At 42.3% G+C, this 21,048-nt stretch overlaps 1 protein-coding gene across 2 annotated transcripts in view; it reads left to right on the forward strand.

Annotated features, from left to right (window-relative positions):
• Nucleotides 1-21,048, forward strand: part of septin8a (septin 8a) — a 262,906-nt gene that overhangs the window by 44,104 nt on the left and 197,754 nt on the right. The window contains exons 7-10 of one of the 2 annotated variants that reach the window (XR_008810634.1): nucleotides 3,576-3,744; nucleotides 4,473-4,605; nucleotides 5,476-5,645; nucleotides 14,727-15,491. Coding sequence is in view for 1 of the 2 variants with exons in the window: in XM_056285491.1 (XP_056141466.1) it covers nucleotides 3,576-3,744; nucleotides 4,473-4,605; nucleotides 5,476-5,645; nucleotides 14,727-14,730 (476 nt within the window). In the remaining variant the exon portion in view is untranslated. Of the gene's footprint in view, nucleotides 1-3,575; nucleotides 3,745-4,472; nucleotides 4,606-5,475; nucleotides 5,646-14,726; nucleotides 15,997-21,048 lie in introns of those variants that run through there. The other variant, XM_056285491.1, reaches the window with a different exon arrangement.

Raw genomic sequence — 21,048 nt, forward strand, 5'->3', positions numbered from 1 at the left:
GGTGTCTTAGCTAGTTACTTCCGCTAATTGTTGGCACTTAGCAGCTAATATCAATTAACCGCCAATACCAGTTAGCCACAAATATATTCAAGTTTATCAACATCTTACTGTACATTGTCCTGAGGCTTTAGATTCTCCCTGATATAATTCATCGCCTTTCCACGAACCTCCACGCACAGCCAGATTTAGAATAACTTATTTATAGGGACTTATTGACTCTTATTACCAGTTTGATTGGATTAGCATGAGGGCTGTCCATGATTTGTAAAGATGAATTATGTTAATGCTTAACAGAAGAATCCCTCTAGTGCTTCCATTCTTTTCTGTCCCTCTTGACATTTCTTTGTGCTCTTGTTTCTGGACTTTGAGGAGTAATGAAGAATTACAGGACCACCCTCTCTAAGTTTCCATTTTAGACCCCATGGAGTCATTACCTGTAGAAAGCCCATTGCCACCACTATAGTAAAAAAGTCTTTCTTCTTTTTTTTTCTCACAATTGCAACTGACTAGTCAGAAAGGCACGAACTGATGAAGCCTCTTGGATGAAAGGCGAAACGTCTTCACTAATATATACCAAGTCCAGTTGCACTCGATTCAATTCCTTTGGATAACCATGACCTGGATGAATGAGAACATTCACAGACATGGGCAGGTGTATGTTTTAGTGACCATATGGTGTCAGTGTCGAAAGTAAATCACTGCTGTGGCTTTTCAGCAGCTACACTGCACCACTATTCTATTGTAGCCAGTGGATACTAATCTGTTTGTGTTAACGCATCATTAAAGGATGGAGGATCATATCAGCTTCCTGAGGAGGAGGGACATTCCATCGTCTACTATAGAAAGAATGGCAGAGGAAAAGGAAGCCTAATCAGCATCAGAAAAATGCAACGCATATTAACGTGTGTGTTTTATATATGGAAGTGGTTAACTGGCACATATGGCACTGGCTAAAAGTAAAGAGTTGGCATTTTACTCAAACCAGCTTTGTAATGGTGAGGTTGTGATAGCAGATTGGCCATGTTCTAATGTGAGCTCACATTCTGTGATCAGGTCTCTTCAAAATGCTAAAATGGTGTCCATCTTACCGAGGCTTCTCAAGAAGTTGCTACACCACAAGCTCTCCAGGCTAAACCTGGTGAGACCCATTTTAAGAGATACATTTTTTTTTGGCATTTTCTGCCTTTATTTGATAATGATAGTAGAGAGAGACAGGAAAGAAAAGGGAGAGAGAGGGGATGACATGCAGCAAAGAGCCTGGCCAGATTTGAACCCAGGCCGCTGCGGTAGGGACGCAGCCTTATGTGATATGTGCTCCACCAGGTGAGCCGCCGGGGCACCTCATGAGACCCATTTTAACCGAACGCATAACGTACCTTGGATTTACTAGGGAGAAATAAAATTCTGACTCAAAAAGTCACAATTGCGAGAAAAAAACTCGAGATTGTGAGATGTAGAGTTGAAGTTGTGAGGGGGCGAAAAGCCCCGAATCCTCAGATATAAAGTCTCTATTGTGAGAAAGTGTCTGGGGTGGACTTCCATAAATACAGATCTGTGGAGGGCGGGGGTGGGGGTGGGGGGTTCATCTGGAAGAGCACCGCGTTTCTTTGTTAGTGTGTAGATGCATGATATGAGTGATGGACAGGGATGCTGGGTAAATGAGACAGGAAAGACCAGAAGAGTTGTATTTTTAGGTTGTTCCATCTTGAGTCACAGGAGCCCGTTGTTGTTATCGCTACAGCTATAAAATTTTCCCGGCGATGGAAGAATTCATTACAATACAAAGACAGTCATAGCTTCCGGCAATAGTTTGCAACTCATACCTTACCCCCCCCAGTGGCTCGGTTCCTCCCTGGATGAGACTTTACCCAGGTTTACAGGTTGGCACCACTGTCTGCGCTGTCATAAGGAGACTTGTCGGAAAGCTACAACAATCTTACAGAATAAAAAAAAGAAGTTTTAAAATGGAGTGACATGAAGTCCACATCTTAAGATAAAAGGATCGAGAGGTAAATGGAGACGTGTGTGTAAGAGGCTGAACAGAATGGACGTGACAGCCATGGCTCTCTCTCCTCCGCTGGTGTCTATATGAGAGAGGAAATGCCTCCTGCCCTGTCTCCCCAATACAAACTCACATAGGCCGATAACTGGAGCAGCTCACGAGAATCAGTCCAATTTAAAAAAGAAAAAGAAAAAAAAGGCCATTATAAAAAATTAATAATTAATCACAGAGGTCCCAATTTTTCCCAGTAAATCAAAATCGTTTGGTGAAAGTTTGATAGATTCGAACTAATTTAGTTGGAGTTCATGCGAAGTTTAGTTTCTCCAAATGTATTTTGCTCACAGTACTTCCCGCTCCTCCGGGGATCGAGGTTGCCTCCTGCTTTTGAGAGAAAGAGAGAATGGGAGGATTAACATTGAGACAAATGGGCTGTAAAAAAGGAAGCTGCATGCAGTGGAAACAATGACATGGGATGAAAAGGAAACGGTCATAGGAGCTGAACTGAAATATAGGGCTTCCTGCTCATAACTCCGGTAAACTATTTTATTTGCCAAATAAAAAAGTTGTATTTAAAGCTAAAGGGATTTCATTAGGATTGATCAAGACAGCTTCCACGTGTTTCTGAAACAAGACCCCAAAGCTACAGTCTGGAGGAGTCAGATGCAAACAAATGTCCATATTGATGCTTTCTGTCACTGGCATGTTTAAGTTAATTCAGGACTTCGCCATGAAAAACGATACAGGATATAGGGTATTACATCTTCATAATGTCCGCCAAATGAGGATGAATAAGGCAGGTAGCAGGAAGAAGATCAGTTTGGTATGGACCTCTGGGAAATTCCCCTTAGACATCAGTGGGTTGGAAAAAATGGATGATCTGCAGGACTGTGCTGCTAGCCAGTATACCACTATACCAGTATATGAGTATACCAGTATATGAGCTTTTACCTGTGTAGTTTGACTCCAGTTTGGTGACTGACAATAAAGGTGTTGTTATTTATGGAATGAGCATTACAATGAAAGTATGACCATAAGACTGCTGTATGAGCTGAGAGAGAGAGAGAGAGAGAGAGAGAGAGACAGAGAGAGAGAGAGAGAGAGAGAGAGAGAGAGAGAGTGTGTGTGTGTGTGTGTGTGTGTGTGTGGGTTAACCTTTACTGTTCTTAATGTTTAGCTATCAGGTGATGCCTACTTTAGTGAAACAGCTGTGATTGGTGGGTTTAATCTAATCTCAGTTACCTCAGTGATGTCCCCCATCCCCCTTTTCCTTCAACATCCAAGCAAAGTTTCTGTTAAGTAAAATCATTTCCAGCATGTTGATTAATGCATTTCGCCATTTTTAACGACTTTAGTTTTCTTTTCATTTCACGTCACTCGGAGACAAAAGTATAATAAATAACACAACTGCTTTACAAAATATTTCATCACATGTAAATAAAGTACATGTAGATTTTAATACCTGTCTCTTATATGATGCTTATTCAGTGTGTGTGTGTGTGTGTGTGTGTGTGTGTCTGCTTGCATCTATGTGTCTGTATTCATGCCTGTGTGTGCCTGTGTTTGTGGTCTGCAGTGGAGAATGAAAGCCACTGTGACTTTGTGAAGCTACGGGAGATGCTGATCAGAGTAAACATGGAGGATCTCAGGGAGCAGACCCATGCCCGTCACTACGAACTCTACAGACGCTGCAAGCTGGAGGAGATGGGATTCAAAGACACAGACCCCGACAGCCAACCATTCAGGTAGAGAACGAGAGACATCGATACAAACACAAAGAGAGAGTGACACGGAGATACAAAGAGGGGGAAAGAGTCAAAGAAAGGAAATGACAGGGAGATATACAGAGAGAGCTGGCAGGAATAAAAAGAGAAATGCAAAGACGGTCGGATGAGGCGGACTGTGAGGAAGACCAAGAGAATGGTCGGGGCTCCTGTTCAGGGGGGTGGGGGAACTGGGGGGGAATAGCGTGATCCTCCCACGCGCTACGTCCCCCTGGCGAAACTCCTCACTCTCAGGTGAAAAGAAGCGGCTGGTGATTCCACAAGTGTCGGAGGAGACATGTGGTAGTCTACAGCCCTCCCTGGATCGGCAGAGGGGGTGGAGCAGCGACTGGGGCGGCTTGGAAGAGTGGGGTAATTGGCCAGATACAATTGGGGAGGAAAAAGGGGGAAAAATCCCCTCCCCCCAAAAAAAATTATACATTTGTTTATCCTCTAACCTGTCAGCCTTTTAGCCCTTACTATTATCTTCTAACGGACTGCAAAATCACAATGCATATTCAACTCCTCAACTATTGCTGCTCTGCTATGTGCATACACAGACACACACAGAAAAGGCCAAACAACAGAGACAGTGAAGCGTTGAAGGCACAGTGGCTATCCATTGTTCAAAGGCAATACCATATATATTTTTTTTCATCTTTTCTCTCTCTTTTGCTCCTCTATATTTCTCCTTTTATTTGTCTTCCCAGTCTCCAGGAGACGTATGAGGCCAAGAGGAAAGAGTTTCTCGGGGACCTCCAGCACAAAGAGGAAGAGATGAGGCAGATGTTTGTCAATAAAGTGAAGGAGACGGAAGCGGAGCTCAAGGAGAAAGAGAGAGAGGTTGGTCTTGGAGGCGGGGAGGAGGAGATCTCGGTCATATCTCACCAGGGGCCTGCGGTTAACTACAACAAGGGCCACATTCGCACATAGCATTCCATACAACTTCTCTCCAGATTTTATCCCAATTTTTATCTGCAGACAAAGACCCCTTTTACACCTAGTTATCCTCATGTGATCCTCGTTAAGATATCTAGTCTGGATGAGAGTAACATGCAGTAGTGCAAGGTGTAAATGCACACAGCATGCATTGCGATTGAAATGTGATAGGGTTTTCCAGACTTCCTCTGCATGTAGTCTGGCTCACGTTGTGGTTGGAATTTGGCCAGAAACACACAAGTGTAAATGCAATCCGTACAGCATGCTCGCATTTTTCAGAAAGTATCGCCTTGGGGCTGGAAATGTCATCCCCACCGCCAGGAATTTTTGTTTCACAAGAAGTTCTGTGGCCTAGTTTTTTTTTCCACACCTCTCTAGGGACAAAATGTTTTTGACAGGAATACTGAATGATGTATCTGGCTCAAAGAAATGGTTTACAAATGTTAAAGCCTGCTGTCACATTTCATCTCAAACCACCTGCCAAGGTGTTAGAATCAGTGTGATGACTATCTTTTTCCCAGTGTGGATTTAGTGGGAATTTACAATTTTTTCCCAAGCTGGTCAGAGCAATCAAGTGGTCCCAAACTGATCACAGCAAAACAACCTACATGTTGCAAGTTTCACCTGTGCTTCTTTGTCTCCCCCCCACCCCCCCAAATGAAAATAATTTTTAAATGTTCATTATTTATGACTATTTAACTTGGGATATTTTCATTTTTTCTGCAGCCTTTCTCACTCTCTTTCTCTTTCTCTTTCTGTGTCTCTCTTTCTCAGTTGCACGACAAGTTTGAGCAGCTGAAGCGGATGCACCAGGAGGAGAAGAGGAAGGTGGAGGAGAAGAGGAGAGACCTGGAGGAGGAAATGAATGCCTTTAACAGGAGGAAGGTGGCAGCTGAAACCCTTTCCTTATCTCAGCCTCTCAAGAAGGACAAAGACAAGAAAAAGTAAGGATGTCCCTCTTTTCTTCTCCTGCTTTCTAAGTCAGGACCACAGTTCACAGTTGGCTGGTAAATCCACAAAGTTTGCCGGGCACTTTGACAATTCTTTTTTAATCAAACGATATCACATCCAAAAACCAATAAACTAAACTGCCATACAGTTTTATCAACCAACTAGACTTTCAGTAGATAAGGACTTCGTCACACAGTAGTTTGTTCATACCAGCAGCCATGGAGCCATACATTTGTTGTGCAAATTTAAAGTGAACTTTTGAAAAGCCAAAAAAAAACAACAACCCCCAATCAGATATTACTAGCTTATATAAACTAGCTGTTTTTTATGTTAAACCAACTTTTCTGCTGGACTGCACCTTCAAAAACAGGAAGTGTTGACTGGAATTAATTGCCCTTGAGAGGAAAAAAAAAAAACTTTTCCATTGCAACTTATCTCATGAAAGGGCAAAACTCTTTTGATGGTCTTTTTTAGGTATTTAAGCATGTCCATTGAGCTTTACAACTGCAGAACCTGCATAAATTCACATCAACCTCAACTGATAGATACACATTTCTCTTCATGTTTCATACTTTTGGTTCCTCCTATTTCTTGCTGTATCTGCTTTTTCCAAGGCTTTAACGTCAGCGGTCTCCTGGATACCGCTGAGATCTTAAGTAAAATCTAACATTTATCAGCGCTGAGTGCCTTTGTGTGTGTTTAGGAAACTTTCTTCCCCATTTTCTTCTTAAGGTTGACATTTCTTGCTCTTTCACTCTTTGCTTTGCCTTGCTCTGATTCAACGCACTTTGGAGGGTGGCACTGAACTCTAGGCCACGTTAAGATCAGCTTACGTCAGTTAATGACCTAATTTGTAATCTTGATAAGAATATATGGCTGAATAGGAGAGACAGATACCCCACAAAGGATCAGCAGTGTAGTGATGTGCCTATCGTGTGCTTTTAAAGGCCTGAGTTCAAATCTCAACTCATGCTTGAGTCAAATTTTTTTGTGAACTTTTCATTATTATGAACATTTTGACTCAATTGTGTCCATAATTGATAGTTGCGCAGTTTAAGGAAACCAGCTTTTCCAAAGCTCAGAAACCAACTTTATTTGAAATTGACTGGCTCCATCTAGTGGAGGCTATTTGCACTGCATGACAGAGACAGATGAAAGATGGGACATCCATTTTGTGGCGTTGAGATTGCAAAAGTCCCCTCCCTGATTTTTGTGGTTGTTCTTTTTTATAAACATATACTCATACTGACTTGAGACTGAAACACTAACTATCAGAGATATTTATATCAAATATATGCAGTAGAAAGTAGAAATTAAAAGTACAAAACAAACGGACACTTTCTTGACGTTTTCATTGGTCTGCTGACCCACCAACCACAGGGTACATGTGCATAGCTACCGACATAACGTCCCATAATGTAGTGCCTGTAATTTTTAGCAATTATGTGTGACATACATTGCTAATGTCCTTCAGTCTGCCTATACTTTTGCAGGTATAGATGTGGCCATGAACACTCCATGGCATAATGAAGGCCCAGACATTTAGAAGATGTTTGAGACCCCTGACTCTAAAGTGGTCGCTGTGGAGGGGAGACGATCAGCATTAGTGTTAGCATTAGCACCCTAGGTAGTCCATGGGCCAGAGCCCAAAATTTTCTATTTCGGTACACTCAAGGTGGCAAAACTTACTTATAATTTTTGAAAGGATCCATGTCTGTAGATGATATTTTGGTATGATAACCATTCCTGAGTGGCAGCTGTATCACAGTTATCAGCTCATGAAGTTAACCACCCCCTAAAGTAAATTGCATTTTAGACGCTGGTGCATATCCTGGTTTAGCCTCATGGTCAGGACATTTTTCAATGTTCTATAATATTGTCTTTGGTATCATTTTAAAGGGGACCTTAGCTTTCATTCAAGCCCTGTTGTGGATATTTCTCACAAATATAGAGGTCACTTGAGCTCTTCAACCCGTCAATAACACACATCTTTCTGCAATGTTCGCCTAAACTATATACTTTCTTTTAGCCCTGTGGCATCTAGGAATATCAGGGACACAAAACACAAAAACTGGAATACTCACAGGACTGTAAAGATTCAGGAAATGTATAATATACCCATACTATTTCATTGTGTGAGGGGATTGTGAACCTTAAATTAGAAGGGCATTATTACTAAGAAACTAACTAGACCAAAGCCAGTTAGTCCATGGGTCAGACCAGATATCGATATCACCCAAGGTGACACAACTTCACTGGTGCCATTTTATTTGGTACACTAACAGAAGTAAAATAATACATGATAACCTTTCCAAATGAGCAGCTATTTCATTTTTCTTTCAGGAAACCTGTTTCTGTGCCTCTCACGATTGTGTATTTGCCCAGATTTTTACAAATATAGCATTTCAACACCCCTGGTACTGATTAGCCTAGCTTAAACTCTGGGACAGTTCTTAGTTGGCCAACAACCAAGGATAACCAGTACTGTGTACTTCCATTCATTGTGCTAAGCTAGGCTAACGTGCAGCCAGATAGCTTTCTACTAAACACATATAGAGGAAACTGGTATCTATCTTCTTGTCTCACTCTGGAGAAGATTGTAAGCTAATTTCCAATAATGTTAGCATGTTCTTTTAATGTATATGTTAATATGATTAGTTAAAGTGGCTACGAGGAACTTTCATCTTGTGTTGATTTTAGCGGCCTCATGTGGACAAAATACAGCTGTTGCATAGCAACTAGGTAATGTATCTATTTGTGGCTATGTAAGATAAATAATGGTAATATGACGCTGGTGAAGCAAAGTAAACTTTGTTTTAGTAGTGTTCATACAACTAAGTTACATGTATTTGTTTGTATGTGGCAGGTGAAAACTGACTGAATATGGCCACTGGTGAACAAACAAGTTTTTACCCAATACCAAAGCGCCCACGGGTGGAGTGCATTATCCACTGTTCTGATGATACAGATAAGCTGGTTTCACTACAAAGTGTCGACTCATGGAGAACTCTGCTCAGGGCAGCTCAGATACGAAATCATGCACCAGTTTTGAAACTGGCAAAAGACATTCCTGAGGGACAGATTCCAGCAATCTACTACCACAGAAAGTGTCGCAGTATCTTCACTATGAAGCAAATTCTTGATGGCCTCCTTGCAAAAGAAAAGAAAAGTTGTGTCTCTGCTGAAGAGAAACAATCTAAGAGAGTAGCTCGACATGCTCCAAGTACATCTAGGACTTATGATGCAGAGTGCATATTTTGTCAGAAAAACAGCAAATATTCCAAGAGACAGAATACGAGAGAAGTACTGGTGCAGTGTCGAGAACTGCGAGCTGATGCAAAGATCAGGAGTGCAGCCACAAAGAAAAGGGACAGCAGAATCCTTGCCATAGGAGTAGAGACCTTGTAGCAGCTGAAGGGCACTACCACAGGTCATGCTATAGACTTTACACCAAAGAAGAGGTTTCCAAAGGAGAGGTTGCCAGCAATGAAGATGATGATGCTGCAGCCCAGTATGAAGCTGCTGTGAATAAGGCATACAATGAGCTGTTCCTCTTCATCAGGATGGAGCTTTTTGGCAATCCTCAAGTGATGACAATGACTGATCTCTCTTCTAGACTGGTAGCTTCAATGAACTCCCAAGGCATTGCCCAAGTCAAGGAATCAACCAAGAAGCACATAAGGCGAAACCTGGAGAGTGAGTTTGCTGGAGCCTTGCAGATATTCCCTGATGAGAAAGGAAAATTCCTCCTCTATCCCGATAACTTGTCCATGAGGGAACTTGCCAAAGAAAATCAGTCTCTCAAAAGGGAGCTGCAGACCCTGAAAAGTGTCAGTGCACAAGATGTTATAGCCAAAGCAGCCATCAAATTGAGAGCAGACATTAAAAGTCAAGATGTTCCTCAAACCTGGCCGCCTGAAGTCAAACCAGAAGCAGAATGTCCTACCATTCCAGAGTCGCTCATTATCTTCCTGTACTCTCTACTCACAGGCTCAAATGATCCTGATCATGCATCCCAGAGAGTGCAGTGCCTTCTGCAGTCATTTGGCCATGACATAGTATATGCAGTGACATGTGGAAATACCAAGCCTTCCAAGCACATTGTTCTGCCATTCAGTGTCAAATCGTTGACAGGAAATGTAGAGTTGATAAACATCCTCAACCGACTTGGTCACAGTGTGTCCTATTCACAGATGGAAGAGATCAACACTGCCCTGTGTCTCCAGAAACTCTCATCATCAGGGAGTGGCATTGCCCTTCCAGCTAACATCCATCCTGGCATATTCACAACTTTAGCCTGGGACAATATCGACCGTCTTGAAGAAACTGTCAGTGGTGAGGGAACATCTCACAGAGTCAATGGGATTGCTGTGCAAGCAAAGCCAGTCAACCCACTTCCTGTCCAACCCATGCCCACTGTTCCCAAAACAAAGAAGAGAAGCATTGATGGACCCCCACCAATGTTACCAACTTACAATGCTGGACAACGGGTAGGGCCACCACAAAGCAAAAAGTCAGATGCCGATACTGCAGCCAATACTAAGCTTGCCAGAGAGAAAAACCTTCTTTGGGTCCTAGCACGCATGTCACAACAAGAAGAACAGTCAGTCAGCAGCTGGACAGGCTTCAACATCCTGACTCGAGGAGAGATGACGGTCATCCCCGACAATATAGGCTATCTGCCTACCATCAATGCTCCAGCGACACAAATGTCTACTGTCAACGAGGTGCTTAACCAGTCACTGAGCATCATGCAGTGCTTAGGCCTGAGGAAGATTGTCTGTGTCTTTGACCAAGCCCTGTATGCGAAGGCTGTCGAGATCACATGGAAACACCATGACAAGTTCCATGATATCATCGTTAGGCTTGGGGTATTCCACACCATCTGCACACTGCTGGCAATAATAGGAAAGCGTTTCCAAGATGCTGGACTCAAAGACCTCTGCATTGAGTCTGGCATGATTGCAGAAGGCTCAATTGCTGGTGTTATGGATGGCCGCAAGTACAACAGGGCAGTGCGACTACACCAGCTCCTGTATGAGGCTCTCATGCGACTGACCTTGAATGGTTTCCTGTCCTGGTTGGAAGAAACTCACAGGAATGACATGGTTCACCTGAATGAGACACTGAAGACCATTGACAGCCTTGGGAAAGAAGTCTCACAACATGCTTTGAAGGAGGTCCTCGAGAACAGCTCTTGTACACGCATCATGGATCTATTTGAAGTCTACTGTGAGTTCCTTAGAGGTGGAAACGGCAGCCTCTCGAACTTCTGGATGTCCTATTTGGACATGGTTGAAATCTTGTTGGGGCTCATCGGAGCATCCAGAGAGGGAGACTGGATGCTACACTTGGCTAGCATTCGAGCAATGATCCCATGGTGCTTTGCTTATGACAGGATGAATTATGCACGCTACCTCCCCTACTACTACGCCCAGAGGTCTGAGCTGCCCATCACACACCCAGATGTGTACACAGAATTCATGGAAGGAGGCTTCTCAGTCCAACTGGGCTCCACCAATCCCTTTGGCCGAATCCCTGTTGACCAAGCTATAGAAGAAACGGTGAACAAAGACACCCAAACAGCTGGAGGGACAAAGGGATTCAGCTTGAAGCCAGGAGCTGTGACCAAATATTATCTCACAGCTGAGTATAGAAGCATGTACCTCAGACAGCTGAGAGACCTGACAGGTCAAGGCAGGTGCAAATGGTCTCATCCAGATCTACAGAGTCCAAGGATCAAGAGAGATGAAGCAGACGTCCAGTCTCTCATGGACCTTATGGAGAATAACTGGCTCAATCCTATGTCCCCTGATGAGATTGATTTGGTTAGCCTCTCCACTGGCAACATGGCTCCACCTGATGTGACCATAGATCTCTTGAGAGCTCTTGAGAAAGGAGAAGAGGCCTACCAAGCATTCCAGCAAACAAGGTTAGATGCAGACCCACCACCTGTGAAATTCCACGACAAGATGACCAAGCAAAGTCTGAAAACATTCTCCAATGTCAGCACAAAACAAGCTCATGGAAAGAAAGCACAGGATGTGGTTCTGAAGGCAGATAGAAACCTTTTCAGTCACATGATCCTGGTGGCTGAAAGCAGGAAGGTGAATCTGAAGGATGTCCTTGCCTACCCATTGGGCCCACTACCATGGGCACTGGCAAATGCTGATGGGTCCTTACGAAAAACAAACAAGGCTGCACTTGCCAGAGAGCTTGAAAAGAATGTATCTCCTGCAGAAGACATCCCAATCCCATCTACTTCCATCATTGATGGGATGAGCCTGGTCCAAAAAATGAATGGCAACAACAAAACCTTTGCACAGGTGGCAGAGTCAGCCTTGACCCAGGTCCTCCATGAGGGAGCACAGAGTGGGAGGATTGATGTTGTTTTTGATGTCTATCACCAGACTTCGATCAAAGATGCTGAACGACTGAACCGGGGTGGAGACATCACTCTCCAGTACAAGAATCTTGCAGGGGGACACCACGTCCAGCAGTGGAGAAAATTTCTGTGCAGTTCCTCCAACAAGACCAGTCTCATCAAGTTTCTGGTGGAAGAGTGGAAACTCCCACGATACAGAGCTATGCTGCATGGCAAGGTGTTGTACATGACCTGTGAGGAAACCTGCTACAAGTTAACAGAAGATGGGTGTGAGGAAGCAGCAGAACTGCACTCCACACATGAAGAAGCTGACACCCGTCTGCTCCTGCATGCATTGCATGCAGCAAATGCGGGCTCAAAGTCAGTTATCATCACAGCTGAGGACACTGATGTCATGGTGCTTTGTCTTGGCTTCCAGAAGGACATCACCTGTCCCATCTACCAGAAGTGTGGGACTCAGAACCGCACACGGTTTGTCGACATCACCAAACTGGCAAGTTCACTTGGAGACAGCATCTGTGACAGCCTAATTGGCTTACATGCCTTCACAGGCTGCGACACTGTCAGTGCATTCGCTGGTCGAGGGAAGCTGAATGCCCTGAAGATAGCGAGAAAGCACACTTCCTGCCAAGAGACTTTTAGTCAACTGGGACAGACATGGAATGTGAGTGATGAGCTGTTCCAGAAAATTGAGCAGTTCACCTGTCGGATGTATGTTGCTAATAGCAGCACTGCTGAGGTGAACAAACTGCGTTACCAGCTCTTCTGCACCAAAAGGGGAGAGGTTGAGTCCAGCCAGCTGCCACCATGTAGAGACTGTCTCTTTATGCATGTTCAACGAGCCAACTATCAGGAAGCAATATGGAAGTGCTGTCTGCAGGCTAACCCTGTGGTGCCAAGCCCTACTGAGTATGGATGGACAGACGATGAAGGCAAGCTGGCCATTTACTGGATGCGCTCCCCACCTGCACCAGATGTGGTCTTGCAAATGCTAACATGCAAGTGTGTGCATTCATGCAAAATGCCAAGCTGCATGTGCCTGTCAAATGGACTTCCATGCACAGACATGTGCAGGTTACAGACCTGCAGTAACCAAAAACAGCAGGATGGTCCAGAACTGGACTTTGAACTTGGGGAGTCAGATGATGAGAGAAACGAGCAGTTTGATGAATGACAGTGTGATGATTCTGATGGTATTACTGTGGTAGTAGTCTATTGATGCACAGGATGTTGATTCTGGACTTGGTTACCCAGAGCTTGATAACAATAATGTAACCATATTCACATATACCCATTACCCTACCCATTACCATTACATATACCCACTAATGATATGGGATTACATGTATCATTGACTAAGTATATGTAAATGTCAATGTTGTTTAAAATATTAAAATAGTTCATTACCTCACTATGGTATTCCTTTTTATCATGTATTTTGATTGTGTATTTCAACAAATGTATAGAGACCAGTTTGGGACCTAACTGGCTTTGGTCTAGTTCTCATTTAAGGCTCACAATCACCTCACACAATGAAATAGTATGGGTATATTATACATTTCCTGAATCTTTACAGTCCTGTGAGTATTCCAGTTTTTGTGTTTTGTGTCCCTGATATTCCTAGATGCCACAGGGCTAAAAGAAAGTATATAGTTTAGGCGAAAATTGCAGAAAGATGTGTGTTATTGACGGGTTGAAGAGCTCAAGTGACCTCTATATTTGTGAGAAATATCCACAACAGGGCTTGAATGAAAGCTAAGAAGGTCCCCTTTAAAATGATACCAAAGACAATATTATAGAACATTGAAAAATGTCCTGACCATGAGGCTAAACCAGGATATGCACCAGCGTCTAAAATGCAATTTAGTTTAGCGGGTGGTTAACTTCATGAGCTGATAACTGTGATACAGCTGCCACTCAGGAATGGTTATCATACCAAAATATCATCTACAGACATGGATCCTTTCAAAAATTATAAGTAAGTTTTGCCACCTTGAGTGTACCAAAATATCGTCTGGCCCATGGACTAAGGCAGCAGCCATGACAGCTGGACGTCACCACTTTCTTGAAAATTCATATAATGCTCAGTCACTGTATTCTTCCCATGATGTTTTGTCTTACAGAAACCAAATTTCATTGAAGAATAGCTGGAATTATATAGAAAAGAAATCAAGTGTTTTCAATAGGTTTTCAGTGGAAATGGCCCTCAGAGGTTATTGTTTGTTTAACTTCACAAACAGCAACCAGTGAGCACAGGACAAGGGTGGGACTTTACAAAGAGTGAATTACAATCGAAATTAGAAATGTTCGGCTGTAAAGGACTTTCTCTGCTGTGACTAAAAGGATTAAAAGAAGATAATGCTCTTCCTTTTTAGGTTAGTTTGGATAATTTAGGTTAGAGATTGCTTAGTTAAACTATTTTTAAAATCTCATAGGCCTACACGTACTGGCTTGAACTCACATGATACTGCATTTCACAACTTTTGCTACTTCTTTAAACGGCATCTTTGTTTCTTCAGATCCCAACAATGTTTTGAAAATAAACACAGCACCACAATTTCTTTGTTGAAGTTTGAATGTTTTGTTGACCATGTTAGATGATCATTGCACTGATCTGTTTTAATTTATCCCACACTGTTGTTTGTTCATTCTATTTATTTGTTCATTTATGTTTATAATTGTTTTTCAGTTAATTTATGGGCGCTGCATACCCCCGCCCACACATGCGACCATGGATTTGTCTTCCATCACCATAGCAACGACATTTGTTTATTTTCTTGACATTCCATCATGACATTGTGCACATGGACCAAAGGCACTGAGGATGATGATGCTGATGCTGATGATGAAGCCACAGGGGAAAAGTAGTGGAAAAAATGGAGAGGAAAAAGAGAACAGGTGCTCACTTGCCAACAGTGACATCTCATTTATTCAGGATCACTCACTCTATGACTTGGGACACTTTTTATGCATTCATTGGCTTTGTTTTTCTATAATTGTGATTTTAAGATTTTCTTCTGTTGTTTTTGTTTTCTTTTTCACCTATCAGCTATTCCCAGTGGAGACAGAGGTTCAAACTCAATGATGGACATTGATGATTCATAAATCTTTGGTACTGTAGTGCAACACACCTGGACTGTACATTTCAAACTGTTTGACTTATGTGTAAGAAGCAAAAAAACAAAAAGCCGTGTGCTTTAACATAACAGGGTTGGCTATTGGCTAACAGGGGTGGCATGGTGGTGCAGTGGTTAGCGCAGTCACCTCACAGCAAGAAAGTCCTGGGTTTGAGCCCTGGGGTAGTCCAACCTGGTGGGTCATCCCAGGTCGTCCTCTGTGTGCAGTTTGAATGTTCTCCCCTTGTCTGTGTGGTTTTCCTCCGGGGGCTCCGGTTTCCTCCCACAGTCCAAAGACATGTAGGTCAGGTGAATCGGCCATACTAAATTGTCCCTAGGTGTGAATGTGTGTGTGTGTGTGTGTGTGTGTGTGGGCCCTGTGATGGACTGGTGGCCTGTCCAGGGTGTCTCCCCGCCTGCCGCCCAATGACTGCTGGGATAGGCTCCAGCATCCCTGTGACCCCGAGTAGGGTAAGCGGTTTGGATAATGGATGGATGGATAGATATTTGAGTTAAGATTATGCAGCACAGCTGTTAAAGCAAGCCCGTCCCAGAGGCCTCCCATACTGTTGGAAACTGTTTGAAATGTATTTAAGTCCAGGTCTGGTCTGTCAATTTTGGCTAATTGTAGTTTCAATAAAGCCCACTGAGGCAAATTTGTAATTTGTGATAACGGGCTATACAAATAAAACTGACTTGACTTTCAGACCACGTTACATGTTGACAGATCAACGTTTTACAGTCGATACTAATAACCGTAAACCAGATACTGTACTGATTATGTCCCAAATAGGCTGCAGTCATTTATAGCAAAAAGAAAAGCAAAAAAAACAAAAACAAAAAGCAAAACCTCATTAAGTACCTGTATACTGTATATATATATATAATTATTATTTTTTGCATATACTTAGGTACAGATGAGCCTGAACTTAATCTTAAGTCGTAAAAAAGAAATATATGCAATTTTCTGGTTCTGTTTCATATTAATTCAAAATTACTTGTATGTGAATATTTTATAGAGCTTACCTGGCTTTTTAATGATAATAGCAATATGCAAAATGTATTAGGTTTTGTTCATGTTAATGTAGGAAGTACATATGATACTGTACGATGGCCATTTAATGACGTAATGACAGGGACGTCATTGTAAACCCTGCATGATAGATTGTGTGGTGTGACAGGTCACACAGCAGCCCGTTTATACATTTTAAGATACTGAAAAATAAAGTGATAATGTCTCAGCTAACGTTGGATGTGTTCACACCCAGAACAGAAGTTGAGGAGAGTGCAGCTGTTTTTACTGTCGTCGGAAATAAATGTAAAACCCCCTCACATTGATGTCTGTATGCCATGATTTGTTAGATGATATTTCAATGGGAGGTAGATGAAGACATCACACAACAGGAAGCACACACACACACATATGGCTCCCCTACCACTCTTGTTCTGTGGCTGACTTCCTTACTAATACACACATCACACTCACTTTTCTTCATAAGCACCTTTCACTTACACACATCAGTCGCTGACATTCACTCACAAGCACTCACTTACAAACCTCACACCTCTCCCCCCTCCAACCATCGCTTACAGATGTACACACATCTCTAATCCTCTCTCTCTTTCTCTCACACACTAATATCCCCAAACACAATCACTCACTCTCTCATTTGCATACTTAGCCCTCACAAGCACCCAGCACTCATCCACATCTGCTGTTTGTGACCTAATACAGATGCTCTTTGGGCACCAGCAGTAGCGCTAACATCTGTCTGCATGCACTGTGGTATTCCCTCCTGTCTGGGGAAATTTGCCCGGAGAGATGAACCATCCACTCTGCAATCAACAGTGTTGTAAGATCAGCGGCCTCCCTGCTTTCACCACCATGCTGTTCACCTCAGCTGTGTGTGTGTGCGTGCGTGCGTGTGTGTGTGTGTGTGTGCATGCAAGTTTAAAAACGGCAAGTGATATTTGAGGTTTTGTGAGGCATAATGAGTAAATCTAAGTATGGGTTTCTGAATTGTAGCTATTGAAACAACTCAAACCTCCCAAATTTCTGCGTTCAGAAACACAGGAGCTGGCCGGTGGCCGAGTGTTTTTCTTGTTTGAAGGCTCTCACTTGCAGTCCTTAGTGAACTATGCAAAGATCACAGCAAACAGGTATCTGTTGAAGACATTTGCATATAGTAAGTGGATGGTGAACGTGCTACATGTATTGTTTGTCTTTCTATATGAATTTGCTTGACTTGCCTGTTTTTATTTATTTGCATCGCTCAATGTTGGAGGTCAGTAATTGAGTAGAAATTTACTCAAAAGTCCTTTCAAGTTTTTTGACAGCCACATCAGGAATTAGCCTTGCAAGGCTCAAACAAAGAGAACAGACACAAGCGCATCCTTTTTGAGTAGGAAAAACCAAAATTAAACTTATCTATGGCAGACTATTTACAAATAAGAGTATGAAATATGAAAATGAGTTGGGAAGTCAGCTTTACACAGTACATAATGCAGGAGCTGAGACCAACAACAGGATAAATTATGATTTATAAATGGTACGAGAGGAAGTTTGGGCTTTAGAGAGAACAGAAGGGAGTTTGTTTAGCGTGTGCAGATGGAGAAAAGGAAGTGTCTGTACAAAGATGCAGTTGGCCAACAGTGTGCGTGTTTGTGAAAGGTGCAGCTGAAAGACAAATGCTGCCTACATGCAGCTGGTCCTCGTTGCCCTGTCTGAGCGTCGACCACAAAGCAGACAGAAACCACCCGGGGTACATTCAGTGCTGCAGCTCTGCCATACCTCACCTCCATTTTCCCATCACACCCAACCTTTCCCCTTACTCTTTATTCTATGACGTAAACAGTTGAAATGGTTTGCAGTGGAGAAGGCTTTACCTATGTTTTTTTTCAAGTCTCATTCTGGAGCCTGGACTTATGAAGCATACACATTCTTGCATTGCAATTCATTGCAATTCTAAAAATAAATAAATAAAAATAGTCAAAAAATATAACTAAATTTATAAATATTATATATATATATATATATATATATATATATATATATATATATATATATATATATATATATATATATACACTACCGTTCAAAAGTTTGGGATCACCCAAACAATTTCGTGTTTTCCATGAAAAGTCACACTTATTCACCACCATATGTTGTGAAATGAATAGAAAATAGAGTCAAGACATTGACAAGGTTAGAAATAATGATTTGTATTTGAAATAAGATTTTTTTTACATCAAACTTTGCTTTCGTCAAAGAATCCTCCATTTGCAGCAATTACAGCATTGCAGACCTTTGGCATTCTAGCTGTTAATTTGTTGAGGTAATCTGGAGAAATTGCACCCCACGCTTCCAGAAGCAGCTCCCACAAGTTGGATTGGTTGGATGGGCACTTCTTTGAGCAGATTGAGTTTCTGGAGCATCACATTTGTGGGGTCAATTAAACGCTCAAAATGGCCAGAAAAAGAGAACTTTCATCTGAAACTCGACAGTCTATTCTTGTTCTTAGAAATGAAGGCTATTCCATGCGAGAAATTGCTAAGAAATTGAAGATTTCCTACACCGGTGTGTACTACTCCCTTCAGAGGACAGCACAAACAGGCTCTAACAGGTACTATTTAATGAAGATGCCAGTTGGGGACCTGTGAGGCGTCTGTTTCTCAAACTAGAGACTCTAATGTACTTATCTTCTTGCTCAGTTGTGCAACGCGGCCTCCCACTTCTTTTTCTACTCTGGTTAGAGCCTGTTTGTGCTGTCCTCTGAAGGGAGTAGTACACACCGGTGTAGGAAATCTTCAATTTCTTAGCAATTTCTCGCATGGAATAGCCTTCATTTCTAAGAACAAGAATAGACTGTCGAGTTTCAGATGAAAGTTCTCTTTTTCTGGCCATTTTGAGCGTTTAATTGACCCCACAAATGTGATGCTCCAGAAACTCAATCTGCTCAAAGAAGTGCCCATCCAACCAATCCAACTTGTGGGAGCTGCTTCTGGAAGCGTGGGGTGCAATTTCTCCAGATTACCTCAACAAATTAACAGCTAGAATGCCAAAGGTCTGCAATGCTGTAATTGCTGCAAATGGAGGATTCTTTGACGAAAGCAAAGTTTGATGTAAAAAAAATCTTATTTCAAATACAAATCATTATTTCTAACCTTGTCAATGTCTTGACTCTATTTTCTATTCATTTCACAACATATGGTGGTGAATAAGTGTGACTTTTCATGGAAAACACAAAATTGTTTGGGTGATCCCAAACTTTTGAACGGTAGTGTATGTAGGGTGGCATGGTGGTGCAGTGGTTAGCGCGGTCGCTTCACAGCAAGAAGGTCCTGGGTTTGAGCCCCGGGGTAGTCCAACCTTGGGGGTCGTCCCGGGTCATCCTCTGTGTGGAGTTTGCATGTTCTCCCTGTGTCTGCGTGGGTTTCCTCCGGGTGCTCGTTTCCTCCCACAGTCAAACACACGTAGGTCAGATGAATTGGCTGTACTAAATTGCCCCTAGGTATGAATGTGTGTGTGTGTGCGTGTCTGTGTGTTGGCCTTGTGTCATGGCCTGGCAGTCTGTCCAGAGTGTCACCCTGCCTGCCGCCCAATGACTGCTGGGATAGGCTCCAGCATCCCCACAACCCTGGGAGCAGGATAAGTGGTTCAGATAATGGATGGATGGATGGAAATATATATACATATATATATATATGTGTGTGTGTGTGTATATATATATATATGTGTGTGTGTGTGTGTGTATATATATATATATAAATAAAAAATTAAAAATAGTCAAGAAAAATTTGAATTGCAAGTGCAAGTGCACTTAGGGCCATACAGAGACATAACAACATAAAACACTAGTCTAGCTTATGTATTCATATGCTGCACGTGAAATAATGCATAATTATGTAACATTTTGAAAAATGGAAATGGCTATCTATCTATCTATCTATCTATCTATCTATCTATCTATCTATCTGTCTGTCTGTCTGTCTGTTCTTGCTGCGCTGAGCTTACCAAGCTACTGATGTAGTTATCATCATCGATCATTGTAAAAGTTGGAAAATACTCAAGTTTGGAAAGAGTCATGTGGGAACTGCATTGCAAAAGCCGGAAGGGTAAAAATGTCTCTTGAATCTGAAGTTTGGTTTTAGCTATTGGAAAAAAATATTTTGGAAGACGAAAAACTGGTCTTTATTTCAATATCTCTTACAGATAGAAGAGCCTGTTGAGTGTGCCATTTAACTAGTGATAGGTGACTTGTCAGTCCATCTTTCGTAGGTGCTTTGGGGAAAGTGCTGTTGAAAAAATTAAAAGCCAGTCTGAGGTCAAGTTACCTGTGAAATAAGGCACCCTTAGTAGAATTGACTGTTTTATTGTCTGCCCCCAACTTTCTTCTAACCCTTTGATAAGCTGCAAAGAGTGCGGTTTAATGAAGTGGGAATACAGAAGGTAACGGGAAAGGAAATCAGGCCACAGTATTTAGACCCTCCCCCGGTGACTGTTGTGTCTTTACTGGAGGCCTTGCCAAGACTATTATTATTCTGTCCGCCACCTGCAGCTGACGGTGGATCCCATCCAATAACACAATCTGTTCAGACCTTTCACCACCCCGACACCTCACACCAGACCAGCCTGCCAACAGCTGCAGAGAACAACGCTTTGGACCGTCACCTAAAATGTCTCTCAGACGTCGGTATTTTTTCCGTACATAGCGTTCAACTGCACAACTGTACATCTTTTGACTCAAGTTAAGACTAATCAGCAGAAGTGGGTCATTGAATTTTGTAAAGAAAAGAACCGCTGCAACAAAAATATACAATTTTGTTCCATATATTTCACAGTGAACTTCCAAAATTTTGCCTTTTGATGCAGATTTTCAGGGCAAACTCCCCCAT

This window comes from Lampris incognitus, chromosome 8 (assembly GCF_029633865.1).
Source record: "Lampris incognitus isolate fLamInc1 chromosome 8, fLamInc1.hap2, whole genome shotgun sequence".
NCBI classification, from domain to species: domain Eukaryota; kingdom Metazoa; phylum Chordata; class Actinopteri; order Lampriformes; family Lampridae; genus Lampris; species Lampris incognitus.